This window comes from Micromys minutus (assembly GCF_963924665.1).
Source record: "Micromys minutus genome assembly, chromosome: X".
Classification (NCBI taxonomy): domain Eukaryota; kingdom Metazoa; phylum Chordata; class Mammalia; order Rodentia; family Muridae; genus Micromys; species Micromys minutus.
The window spans coordinates 57,335,111-57,348,748 of NC_137970.1; the positions used below are offsets into that span (position 1 = coordinate 57,335,111).

Here is a 13,638-nt window from a genome sequence, read left to right on the forward strand (position 1 = left end):
GTGGTGCTTGAAGCCGGGTGGTATGTCCATGTCCACATGTTGAATCTGGCTGTGGAGGGGAGGGTTTTGAAAAGCTTAGAGTAGCATGAGTAGAAGCTGAGGAGGAGAGACGATGGAGAGAATTGTAGTGTAATCTGCTGTTTGCCGTAATCCTAAAAGGAATTGGGTGGGGTTACAAGAAGAACACAGAGAAGGTTTTGAGCATAGGTAGATAAATGCCTGCACAGAGGGAACCTCTTTCCATTCACCAGATTGTTGGCAGTGTGAGTTAAGGTCTCATAAAATTAAAAAAAAAATCATACTGTACAAGCCACTGTAAATGCATTTGTGATATTTGATCTTTGAGTACAAAGTCTTAATCAATTGATTTGCATGAATTTTCTTTTTTTTTTCTTAAAAATTCACAATAGTATACTGTAGCTGTCTGGTACACTGGCTCTGTATTCAACCTAAATTTTCTCTATTTTGTCATAGAACTGTTGTATCTATGAAGTTTTCCCACATTATGACAGTTGAAAGATGGGCTTAAATTTAATTTTTTAAGTGTTAATGCTTAGATTGTGTCTGAAATGTAACTTTCATTTACATAGGTTCACAATGCTATTTTGTATCACTATATAGGTGACAGATGATAATTGGCAGATAGCTCAATTAATAGATGCTTGCTTGCAAAGTTCCAATTGTTTTGCTTACTTTGGTTATATGTCATTTTGTAGGAAGTGGTTTAGCACTATCATGATACTTAGATAGTAGAATAGAGATGCATTGTGAGTTATTATAAACTATATTTCACATTTCCTTAAAGTCATAACTAACCACATTCTCTCCCTCTTAAAAAAAAAAAAAATTCCCTGTGCAGAATCCATGGAGTTTATCCCACCGGGAAGCCTTTTCTAGAACTTCGTTTTCTCCATCATCACAACTATCCAGCACAAATTTCAAGTAAGCAATCGTATTATATAAAAAGGAAGTGCAAAGTGTAAATACTGAAAATGAAAGATGATAGTGTCTTATTTGGAAAGAATTGCTTTGGACGGTTTAAACTTCTTTATTTAGATTTTTGTTGTTTTGTTTTGTTTGTTTGTTTGGATAGGAGGCAAATTTGCAGAGAGAAACAGGGATAGTTAGTGATAACACTGTTTCCAGGGGGCACAGGTAGCAAGGTGCTCTCTGGGAACAGGTCTGTTTTGGCCCAGAAAATGTTGGGTCACTAGCATCAGAATTCAGGGCCTGCCTGCAGACTCCTGAAAACCCAGAACACCCTCACAAGCACTTTCTCACCTGAGCCCACAGTGAACCAGACACCCCTCCCCCACAACAGATATCCAGGGAGGTACCATAGAGAACTCTTGGGGTGCAGGTAGGAAGGTGCTACCTGGAAATGGTCTGTTCTGGCCCAGAGAGAGAGCCCGGTCACCCAGCAGACACCTGAGCACCCAGAAGAGCCTAACAAGTGCTAACTGGAGCCTAACTGGAGCCCACAGGTGAGCCATCCACTGACCATCCAAGGATAGACTTCAGGGAAATCTCCTGTCGCAGGTAGCATGGTGCTCTCTGGGAACAGGTCCATTCCAACCCAGGGAGAGAGCCAGGTCACCTCTATCAGGACTCAGGGCCTGCCTGCAGACTGCCAAGCACCCAGAAGAGCCTCAGAAGTGCTCTCCCAACCAAGCCCATGGAGACAGAACTGAGTCCCCATGATCAGAACTCATTGTCTGCCTGCAAAGAGCCAAACAGCCAGGAGCAATTTTCTTCCTGAGCTCGTAGGCCCTCAGACCCACAGGAGAGACAAGCCCCAGTCAGAGATAACAAGATCACATAATATCACAGATAAAAGATGGCAAGAGGAAATCACAAGAACCTAAGCAATGGAAACCAAGAAAACCCAACAACATCAGAACCCAGTTCTTTTTTTTTTTAAACGACTTTATTTTACAAAACAAAGATAAATGTACAGATTTTAAACATTTTTTGCTTAAAATTATACATTTTTTGTCAGTACTGTTTTTTCAGACATTGAAATAATTTTTACAGAAAACCATGTGAATATATTTTTTTCGTCAGAACTTGATTTTTTTCAAGTGCTTGACAGTATGCATTGAAAACCTAATAGTTACAATAAGCGTAAAGTACATGCAAAACAAAATGGAACATGGAAATAGTCAAAGTCTTCTTGTTTTGTAAATATATGTATATTTTTTTGTTTTCTTTATTTCTTGGACTTCATACAGTCTGTGAGTTGTTTCTGGGGGAGTGCAAGCCTCTGGGGTTAGCATCCCACTATCAGTGACTGCATATTATGTCTGTTCTTTTGTGACTGGGTTATCTCACTCAGGATGATATTCTCTAGATGCAGCCATTTTCTTAAGAATTTGGTTAAGTCATTGTTTCTGGTGGCTGAGTAGTATTCCATTGTGTATATGTACCACAATTTTCTTCTACCACAGCAAGTAGTGGATTTCACAACACAGCTGGAAAGCCAAGATATGGACTTAAAAGCATACTCCATGACTATGATGGATGTCCTTAAAAAGTACATTAATAACTCTCTTAAACAATTAGAGGGAAACCAGGAGAACACATTAAAAAGTAGAAACCTGTAAAGCAGAAACACAAATATCACTCAAAGAGTTATAGAAAAACACAAGCAAACAGGTGAAGGAATTGAAAATGGAAATAGAAACAATAAAGAAATCACAAAAGCAGACAATCCTGGAGATAGAAAACCTAGGAAAGAAATCAGGAGTCATAGATGCAAGCATCACGAACAGAATAGAAGAGATGGAAGACAGGATTTAAGGAGTAGAAGAAAACATAGAAAACATTGACACAATAGTCTGAGAAAATGCAAAAATGAAAAACAAAACTAGAAGACCAAACCTAAGGAAAATAGGGATAGAAGAGGGTGAAAACACCCAGCCAAAAAGCCCAGTTAATATCTTCAAAAAAATCATAAAAGAAAACTTCCCTAACTTTAAGAACATGATTGACCATAAATATACAAGAAGCCCACAGAACTCCAAATAGATTGGATCAGAAAATAAAGTCCTCCAAACACATAATAGTCAAAACATCAAATGTTCAAAAAAAGGAAAAAAATACTAAAAGCAGTAGGGAACAAAGATAAGTAACATAAAACGTCAGACCAATCAGAATTACAACAGACTTCTCAACAGAGACTTTCATAGAAGACCCAATACCAATCATATCCAAACTATTCCACAAAATAGAAACAGAAGAAACAATACCCAACTCGTTCTTTGAAGCCAAAATTATGCTCAAGCATAAACCACACAAAGACCCTACAAAGAAAGAAAACTTCAGAGCAATTTCCCTCATGAACATTGATGCAAAAATACTCAATAAAATTCTTGCATACCAAATCCAAGAACACATCAAAATGAATATTCAACATGATGCAGTAGGCTTTATCCAAGGGATGCAGGGATGGTTCAATATACAGAAATTCAGCAACATAATTTACCAAATAAACAAACTCAAAAAAAAAAAAACATAAGATCATCTGCTGAGAAAGCACTTGACAAAATTCAACACACCTTCATATTAAAGGTCTTGGAATGATCAGGAATTCAAGGCCCATACCTAAACATAGTAAAAGCAATGTACAGAAAACCAGGAAAAAACATCAAACTAAATGGTGAGAAACTTAAAGCAATCCCACTAAAATCAGGAACTAGACAAGGCTGCCCACTCTCCCCCTATCTTATTCAACATAGTACTGGAAGTCTTCGCCGGAGCAATTAGACAGCAAAAGGAAGCCAAAAGGATACAAGCCAGAAAGGAAGAAGTCAAAACATCACTATTAATAGATGATAAGATAGTATACTTAAGTGACCCCCAAAATTTCACCAAAGAATCCCTACAGCTCAAAACTAACTTCAGCAAAGTGGCTGGATATAAAATTAACTCAGAGAAATCAGTAGCCTTCCTCTCCTCAAAGGATAACTATGCTGAGAAAGAAATTAGAGAAAAGACATTCTTTATAATAGTCACAAACAAAATGAAACACCTTAGTGTGACCCGTACTAAGCAAGTAAAATATCTGTATGACAAGAACTTCAAATCTCTGAAGAAGGAGATTGAAGAAGATCTCAGAAAATAGAAAGATTTCCCATGCTCAATGATTGAAAGGATTAACATTGTGAAAAATTGGCATATTGCCAAAAGCAATCTAAAGTTTCAATGCAATTCCCATCAAAATTCCAACTCAATTCTTCATAGAGTTAGAAAGAACAATTTGCAAATCATTTGGAATAACAAAAACCTAAGTTAGCAAAAACCATCCTCAACAAAATAAGAACTTCTGGGGGAAATCACCATCACTGACCTCAAACTATATTACAGATCAATTGTGATTAAAAAAACAAACAAAAAAAAAAAACAAAACAAAACAAACGGATTGTATTGCTACAGAGACAGGGAGGTAGGTGACAATCAGCATGCTGAAGAATGCAAATAGATCTATTCTTATCACCTTATACAAATCTCAAGTCTAAGTGGATCTAAGATCTCCATATAAAACCAGGTTCACTGAAACTATTAGAAGAAAAAGGGGGAAGAGCTTAGAACACATAGGTACAGGAGAAATTTTGTTGAATATAATGGCTTATGCTCTAAGATCAAGAATTGACAAATGGGACCTCATGAAAATTTAAAGTTTCTGTAAAACTAAAGACACTGTCAAGAAGACAAATTGGCAGCCAACAGATTGGGAAAGGTCCTTCACCAATTCTACATCTGATAGGGGGCTAATATCCAGTATATACAAAGAAGTCAAGAAAAGAAAATCAAACAGTTCTATTAAAAAATAGGGTATAGAGCTAAACAAAAAATTCTCAGCTGAGGAATACTGACTGGCTGAGAAAAACCCAAAGAAATGTTCAAAATTCCTAGCCATCAGAAAAATGAAAATCAAAACAACCCTGAGATTTCCTCTCACAATAGTCAGAATGGCTAAGATCAAAACTCAGATGAAAGCAGATGCTGATGAGAATGTGGAGAAAGAGGAACACCCCTCCATAGTTGGTGGGGATTGTAAGCTGGTACAACCACTCTGGATATCATCTTGTGGTTCCTTAGAAAATTGGACATAGTACTACCTAAGGACCCAGTTATTCCACTTCTGCGTATATACCCAGAAATTTCTCCAACATCTAACAAGGACATATACTCCACCATGTCCATAGCAGCCTTATTTATAATGACCAGAAGCTGGAAAGAACCCAGATGTCCTTCAACAGAGGAATGGATAGAGAAAAATGTGGTACATTTCCACAATGAAGTACTGCTCAGCTATTAGAAACAATATTTTTATGAAATTTCTAGGGAAATGGATGGAACTATAAACTATCATCCTGAGTGAGGGAACTCAGTCACAAAAGAACACACATGGTATACACTCACTGATAAACTGACACTAGCCCCAGAAATCTCTGAATTATCAAGAAACAATTCACAGACCTTATGAAGCTCAAAAATAAAGAATTCCAAAATATGGATACCTCAGTCCTTCTTAGAAGGGAGCACAAAACACTCATGGGAAAAATACAATGACAAATAAAGGAGTAGCCATTGAAGAAAGATAATGCAGAGGCAGCCTCACATTGAGATCCACCCCATATGCATCCACCAAACCCAAGCACTATAGCTAATGCCAAGAAGTACTTACTGGCAGGAACCAGATATGGATGCCCCTTCAGGGGCTCTGCCAGAGTCATACAGATGCAGATGAGCACTCTTGCAGCTAACCATCAGACTGAACAGGGGAACCCAATGATGGTGCTAAAGAAAGGACTTTAAGGAGTTGAAAGAATTTGCACCCTCATGGGATGAACACAATATCAACCAACCAACCCACTACAACTCCCATGGACTAAAACACCAACCACCAAGCACACATTGAGAGACTCATGTCTCTAGTTTCATATGTAGCAGAAGATAGCAGTGTCTAGCAACAATGTGAGAAGAGACCTTTGTTCCAGTAAAGACATGTTGTCCCAATGTATGGGATTGCCTAGGCACTGAGGTTGAGAGGGTGATTGGGAGAGGTTGCACCTTGTGAAGACAAGTGGAAGGGGAGGGGGAAGGAATAGAGGGGAAGGGGATGACATTTCAAATATAAATACAGAGTATCTAATAAAAAAACCTGTTTCCAACTACAAACATGTAAATAATGGTATTTCTGACAGCATAAAATATAGTTCTTTAGCATGTTTCTTAGGAAAAACTCACACCAAAATTAAACTGTAGTACATTAAATAATGTGCATCCCCATTTATCTAAGTATCACAACTTCTTAGGCATCCTGAGAAAGAACATAGTGAATATAGCCTATCATGTCTTTATGTTTTATAATATAATTAAAATAAAAATGGTTTTAGTACTTTCTGTCTTATGAATATACCATTATTTTGTTATGCTTCTTGTTTGAATCTAATGACTTCTGCATGACTTAATTTCTTTCATATAGAATATAGTCATAATAATCTATAATATAATACTTGAATATTATATACTTTATATATGTTAACAATATATACAATATATACATGTTTCATATTTTAAAGTATTTAATTTTTTTATTCTTAAAATAAGAATTGCTCAAGGCCACAAAGAAGAAGGCAGTCTTTATTCCTATCCAGAGCTTAACTGGAATGGCTCTCCAGGACCAAGTAATCCTTCGGTAAACTACGGAAACAATAATTTGTCCCCCACGTACACAAAGCCAAACTTTGTATGTAGAAAACTTTTCAATTTTTATTTATTGTTATAATTATTATAATTTCAGTACAGATAACATAGTAAATACTATAATTAATTATGCTAAAATTACAAGTGCAAATAAAAGCTTAAAATTTATATAAATTATATCTACTATTTCAGTTAGTGTAATGGGATTCAGGAATGAAAATCAAAGATATAGAATATATAATAAAGAACAGGTATTACTGTATATATAAGTACATGTAACATGTTTTTATATTCATTTGTTTATTATAATTTACATGTAAAATATTTAAATTTGCAATTATTAGAAAGTAGATTTAAAACCAATGAAAACTGATTAAATGCTAGGAGACTTGCTCAAGGATGTATTAACATTCATGCTTTACAGTAACAACATGATCTTTGATAGTATCACAAAAACTATTTGTTTTTCTTAAGTACATATTATTCAGCAATGCTTGATTCTTTTAGTGAATAGATTCAGAGTTGTACAGTATCAAAGACAGTTTAGAAGAATTATAGTCTAAGTATTTAGTGGTTATTTAAAAGCAGCTGAAATCCATTTACTAAAAGAAATACATTATTGATTTAAACAATTATGGACTTATCATGATAATTAAACATTTTAATGAAATAATATAATATATGCTTAATTTTCTAATTCAATATTATATTTAAGCAAGCTTAAACATTTTATCAAATGTCATATAATTACTTTGCTAATTCTAACTTTCTTGCAGAATTTTTCCACATCTGGGGTTCCAAGATCAGTGTATCCTCCAAAAGGAAATTATTCAGTTTATGAAGAATCAGAAATCCCTTACAAAATTGGTCGTGCAAACATGATATCCAACTACTAATTTCCCCGTGGAAAAAAGAAATGTGTGTAAACCTACATACACCAATCTGATTATATACCAAGAAAACTCTACAAATATAATTTCCATGCTGTACACATTTTGTTTTTCTTATAATTATGATAATTGCTTCCTTTATGCCTTTTATTTTTTCAATGCTTCCCTTCTATTGACCATAATACAGAACTTTTATTTCTGTCATCCAATTCCATTAATTCAGCAGATGCAGATATTCATTATACCCCAAATTTAGCACAATATCTGGGTATTTATTCATGGAATTCTTTAGTATGTTCAGTGAAATAAAAGAAGAGTTGCAAACTGTTTATAAAAAAATATAATGTGTAAAAGAATATACTAGCAATCCTGAGGACCAGAGTTCAAACCCCAAGATTTATGGCTTAGAGAACAAAAAGTGGGGAATAAGGAAGTGTTAACCCAAATAATAGGTGTATAAAATGTCATGTCAAAACTATAACCTTGTTAGGAGATGGGGGGGGGGGGATCCTGGAGGACTGGATAGTACTGCTCCTAAAAACTATTTTTTTTTTTTTTTAGCAAAAATCCCAGTGGTGGCTATAGAATATCACTCTATTCTTTTGTTTTTCAGGGAGACTTCAGAGCCCTCTACCCCATGCGGGCTCTTAATATTCCTCTTGGCTAACCTGTTGCTGAACACACCACATACCTTTGTTTCATAATATAAAGAAAACAAACTAGAAATGAGCTAGAGGCTTCTTTCCTGATAAATAGTTGTCATCGTGTTGAAAGGTGTTGTGTAGGCTACTGGGGAAGTAAAAGTGTCAGTAGTCCTTCATCTATGATAACAAATAACAAAAAAAAAAAAAAAAAAAAGAAGAAGAAAAAAACCTGCCAGATAAGATGTGTCTACACTAGCAGTACAACTTTTATGGGACTGACCAACAAATATCTGGTTTTATATGATGCTTTATCCACAAGAAGTAATCCTTCCTTAGTACTAAAAACCTAATTAAAAATGGATGAGAAGAACATAGATTCTAGGAGTGAACCTTCTATTAATATTTAGTTGAATCATTATGGCTCAAAATTATATTCCAAATATCTATGTTTATAACCATAGACAAGTGCCATTCTTATTCTTAACTAGAAAAGCTTCTCTTTGTAATAAAAGAAATGCTTAGGTACTCATGGTATAAGAACAAGTAATGATTGAATGCTCAATCATAAACAGGTATTTATATAATCTCCTCTAAGGTTTAGTAACTTTGTTGAAGAAGAGGCAGAAAAAATGTAAGAAATAGATGACAGGTAGAAAGAAAATGAAAGACTGTTTTCCAGACAGGATACAAGGTAATCATGATCTCATTGCAGTTGTGACTACCAACAATGGCCCAGACCAGGACTTTAAACAAGAAATCATAAGTTAGTGACAGACCCATGTGGTCCTATCTCTCTCTGCTCAATATTTTGTTACTGAACAGTTTGAGGGGAGAGACAATATCTTCAGTTACATCAGTTTTACGGAAGAGCTCAGCAGGCTCAAATAGATAGTTCCTAAACTATGGTCATAAGAACAGTTCAGGTTATGTCCAGCAAGTCATAAGAAACAAATAATCAAAGAGCCACTGAGATAGTTTAGTGTAGAGACATTTTAATCTAGTAATATTACTGCTCTGGCAAAAGATCACATACAAAGACCTTCTAGGAATATGCTCTGGGTGAAATACAGACATACCCTTACTACACACTTTTAATCCCTCTGGCTGGTATACAGACATGCCCTTATTACACATATTTAATTACTAACAGGGAAGGTAAAGTTAGTTTGTAGAAGGAAGCAGCCATGTTTGAAAGTGAAATCTAATTGAAAAGCAGACAAAGTGATGAATTAGAGAAATATTCGACAGAATGAGTCAGAGACAGCACACATACAACTCTCACAATAATAGCACAGGAGGGAAAAACTACTTAAAATAACAGCACAGGGGAGCAGGGAAGAAAGGTGACTTAAGAGAGCAGCACACACACACACACACACACACACACACAGAGAGAGAGAGAGAGAGAGAGAGAGAGACAGAGAGACAGAGAGAGAGAGACAGAGAGAGAGGGAGGGAGAGAGAGAGAGAGAGAGAGAGAGAGAGAGAGAGAGAGAGAGAGAGAGAGAGAGAGAGAGGAGACAGTTTTACTGGGACAGTTTTGTAGACAGGTTGCAGGTAAAGACAGAACAAGCCAGAGAATGTGAAGGAACAAGAAGATCAGAACAGATTATCAGAGTTGGTTTGAAACCAAGCAGGGTAATTCAGTCAGAATCCCAGAGAAGCCAGTTTGATTTAGTCAGCTCAGAGAAGAGTTTGTGTCAGAACTGAGTTGAACCAGCCAGCCACAGTTCAGAAGGAGCTAGAAATTAAGGGCTTACTCAGCAGTTAGCCTTTGAGATGACAATTACATCTGGCAACTAAATGTTACATTTACAGCTTAGTCAGTACGGTACTGCTGCCAATGACTGATAATCTGAGTTTTAGTTCTCAGGACCAAATAAATGGAAGGAGAGAACCAATTCATGCAAGTTGTCCTCTAGTCTTCCATGTATGCATTAGTATGTATGGGACACCCCCACACACACCAATGCACAATAAACCAAAAGTAAATCTAATAACATATGTGAATGATGTAAAAAGAACTTGCAATGAGTTGGGCGGAGCACATTAGGGTGAAAGGTTCAAAAAGATTTAGGCACAACCGTAGTCAGAATGTATTATATAAATATATGAATTTGTAAAAAAAACAAATTTAATAAAAATTACTGGGATTGTTAAAAATGAGTAATTTATAGTGATATGATGAAAATTGCAGTGAAATAATATATTAAATAATCATTTGAAGTATAAAATTTAAACATAAATTAATTTGTAGAAATCATTTGTCAAATGGTTTCTATAATTAGTCAAAAGAAAGACCCCAAAATATGGGTTCCTCTCTCCTGTATTTTCTTTCTTCCCCAGCTAATTCTCTCAAAAATATCATCTTAAGAACACCCACATGTGTTTCACTCATCAGGCCTGACCATGATAAGGAGCTGTGTGCACCTCTGGAGCCCACTCTGAGCCGCCAACACAGCCCAACTTGTCCGAACAACTCCCTTCACTGGCAGTTTTCTACCACCCGTTCTCTGCCTCTGTCCCGGTGTGTTTCTCTACCCCAAATCCCACTTAAACATAACTCTACAGCCCGATAGCTTTTCATACAGGTGTATATGTTCAGCTCTCAATCCACAACAAGATTACATCAAATAGATAAATATACAAATTGCCCTTCTATATGAGATACTAGACTTATAAAATCCTTAATGTTCATTGCTATTTAATGCCAACCAATTTTACCTGGGTCTACTGGTCCTTGGGAAACTCCAAGTTGCCACGACCTTCACTCTCTGTCCTTTGACCTCCTCAGACCTCTCTACCTCCCTTGCCCTGCCCAGTCACTGGCTTTCCTTTATTTTACTAATTAAAATGGGAAGGTTCAGTAGGGGTCACAGGACTAGGCAGCCCTTCTTGAGGAAGTAAAATTAACATTAAAATACAAACAGCTTCAAGACAATCTACATACATGTGATTCTCTAGATGATTTTAAAATCAGTCATGTTGATGTTGATTACACATTACAAATCTACTTGACACAAAATACATCATTTAAAATTTTTTCTTTATTTTCCTTTTTTATTGGATTATTTTTTATTTAAATTTCAGATGTTATCCTTTTCCCACAATTCCACCCCTCTCCCCCTCCCATTGCCTTTGTGCATGTGCTTCCTCTCCCAAACACCATCTCCCTCCTCAGCACATTGGCATTCCCTACATTGGGAAAACAAGCTTTTGCTGGACCAAAGGCCTCTTCTCCCATTGATGTCAGAAAATGATATACTCTGCTGCATATGTACCTCGGGCCATGGGTCTTTCCATGCAAACTCATTGGTTGGTATTTTAGTCCCTGGGAGCTGTGGTAGATTTGGATAGTTCATAATTTTGTTCTTCCCATGGGGTTGCAGAAACTTTCAGCTCCTTCAGTACTTTCTGTAGCTCCTTCATTGTGGACCTCGTGTTCAGTCTGACAGTTGCAAGCATCCTCTTCTGTATCAGTATGGCTCTGGCAGAACCTCTGAGGGGGCATCCATATCAGATTCTTGCCAGGAGGCACTACAGGGCATCAGCAATAGTGCTTGGGTTTATTGTGCACATATGGGGCGTATCTCCAGATGAGGCAATCTCTGGATGATCTTTTCTCCTATCCCTGCTACTCTATTTGTCCATTTATTTTATTCCATGAATATTTTGTTCTTCCTTCTAAGAAAGAATGACATATCCACTTTCTGGCCTTCCTTCACTCTGTGCTTCATAAATTCTGTGGATGATTCCTTAGGTATTACAAGATTTTTGAGCTAGTATCTACTTATAAGTGAGTACATACTATGAGTGTTCTTCTGTGACTGGGTTACTTTACTCAGTATGATAGCTTCAAGTTCCATTGGCCTAGAAATTTGATGAAGTCATTATTTTTGATAGCTGAATAGTACTTCATTGTGTAAATGTACCACACTTTCTGTATTCATTCATCTGTTGAAAGACATCTGGGTTCTTTCCAGCTTCTGGATATTATAAATAAGGATGCTATTCTTGTAGTAAATATTAAAACATAATTGAAAGACGTATCTTTTTATCAGCCCTAAGGTCTCACTCCTCAGGTTCAATTCTAGTACGGAGCTGCGTGCACTTCTATGCCTAACTTTGTCCATGCAACTCCCTTCCCTTGGCATTTTTTCACCACCTGTTTTGCACCTCCATCCCGGGGTGTCCAATCACCCCAAAACCCATAAAAATACAATTCTACAGCCTGATAGATTTTCCTACAGGTTTATGTATTCAATTCTCATTCCACAACCCTCTACACTAAGAAAATACAACAAATAGACAAAGATAAAAACTGTTCTTTTATATGAGATATTAGACCTTTAAAATCCTTAATGTTCCTAGCTGTTTAATGCCAACTAAGCACACTGGCTTTCCTTTATTTTACTAATTAAAATGGAAAGGTTCAGATGAAGTCACCTCTTGAGTATGTAACTGGGCAGCCCTTCTTGGGGAAGTGGAATTAACATTAAAACACAAACAACTTTAGGACAACCCACATTTTCCCTTTTTTGTCCAGCTTAAAAGCTTTTTTCCTCAACTATAAAATGAATATAACTATTACCATTTTACAATTTATAAAGTATAAGACAGCCCTAACATCCAGTCTATCAATTTTGTTAGTCAAATAAAGTACGTTTTTATCTATCTTGAAAGACTATAATTCTACACCTGACTTATATCTTGGTATTAGATTGTATGTCATCTGAAAATCATCCTTTTAGATCTACATTAACGTTCTTAATGTCAAACAGCTGGTTTGGCTATGAGGCTACCAGTCATCAATCATGTCAGAAATGCCAGAATGACTAATATTATCTGATAAGTGAGAAGCACACAAAACACAGCCTCCAAAACTAGCCAAAATATATAGGTGGTCTCTCTCTATCATATCTAATCAATATAGCTGTGGAAGGCTCACAGAGCCAAATCACATTTTTTAAAAAAACACAAAGACAAAACCTTTCTCCCAAAATATTGTGTCCTTTAGTTGGTAACTAGGGTATTTTATATTCTCTCCCAGAGAAATAATATAAACACAAAACTCAACATCATATCTATTTTGAACCAATATAAACAATTAAGATAATTATAAACTCTAGCTAGCCAGCATCTGACAAGCCTCATGGTCTTAGCAGGATAATTCAGAAAACAAACTACTATCACTTACAAATCAATAAGTAAGCAATTTGTAAAACCAAGACCTTAGCTTATGTATTTTGACCTGTCTATCTCTCAGTCTGGGGCATCAGATCTTTAATTATTCATAGCTTCCCTAATATATGTCTATATATACTCTCTGTGGTGCACAGATTTCTATCAATGATAAATCTTTAACCTGCAAAAATCACCACTTTCTCTTGGAG

At 36.1% G+C, this 13,638-nt stretch overlaps 1 protein-coding gene across 2 annotated transcripts in view; it reads left to right on the top strand.

The window, feature by feature from the left end:
- Positions 1–7,607, top strand: part of LOC308414510 (uncharacterized protein) — a gene marked incomplete at both ends in the record, with an annotated part of 74,639 nt that extends 67,032 nt beyond the window's left edge. For both annotated transcript variants that reach the window (XM_080909738.1, XM_080909739.1), the window contains 3 exons: positions 860–942; positions 6,616–6,754; positions 7,488–7,607. In XM_080909738.1, coding sequence (XP_080765864.1) covers positions 860–942; positions 6,616–6,754; positions 7,488–7,607 — 342 coding nt within the window. The remainder of the gene's footprint in view (positions 1–859; positions 943–6,615; positions 6,755–7,487) is intronic.
- Positions 7,608–13,638: the final 6,031 nt, after the last annotated feature.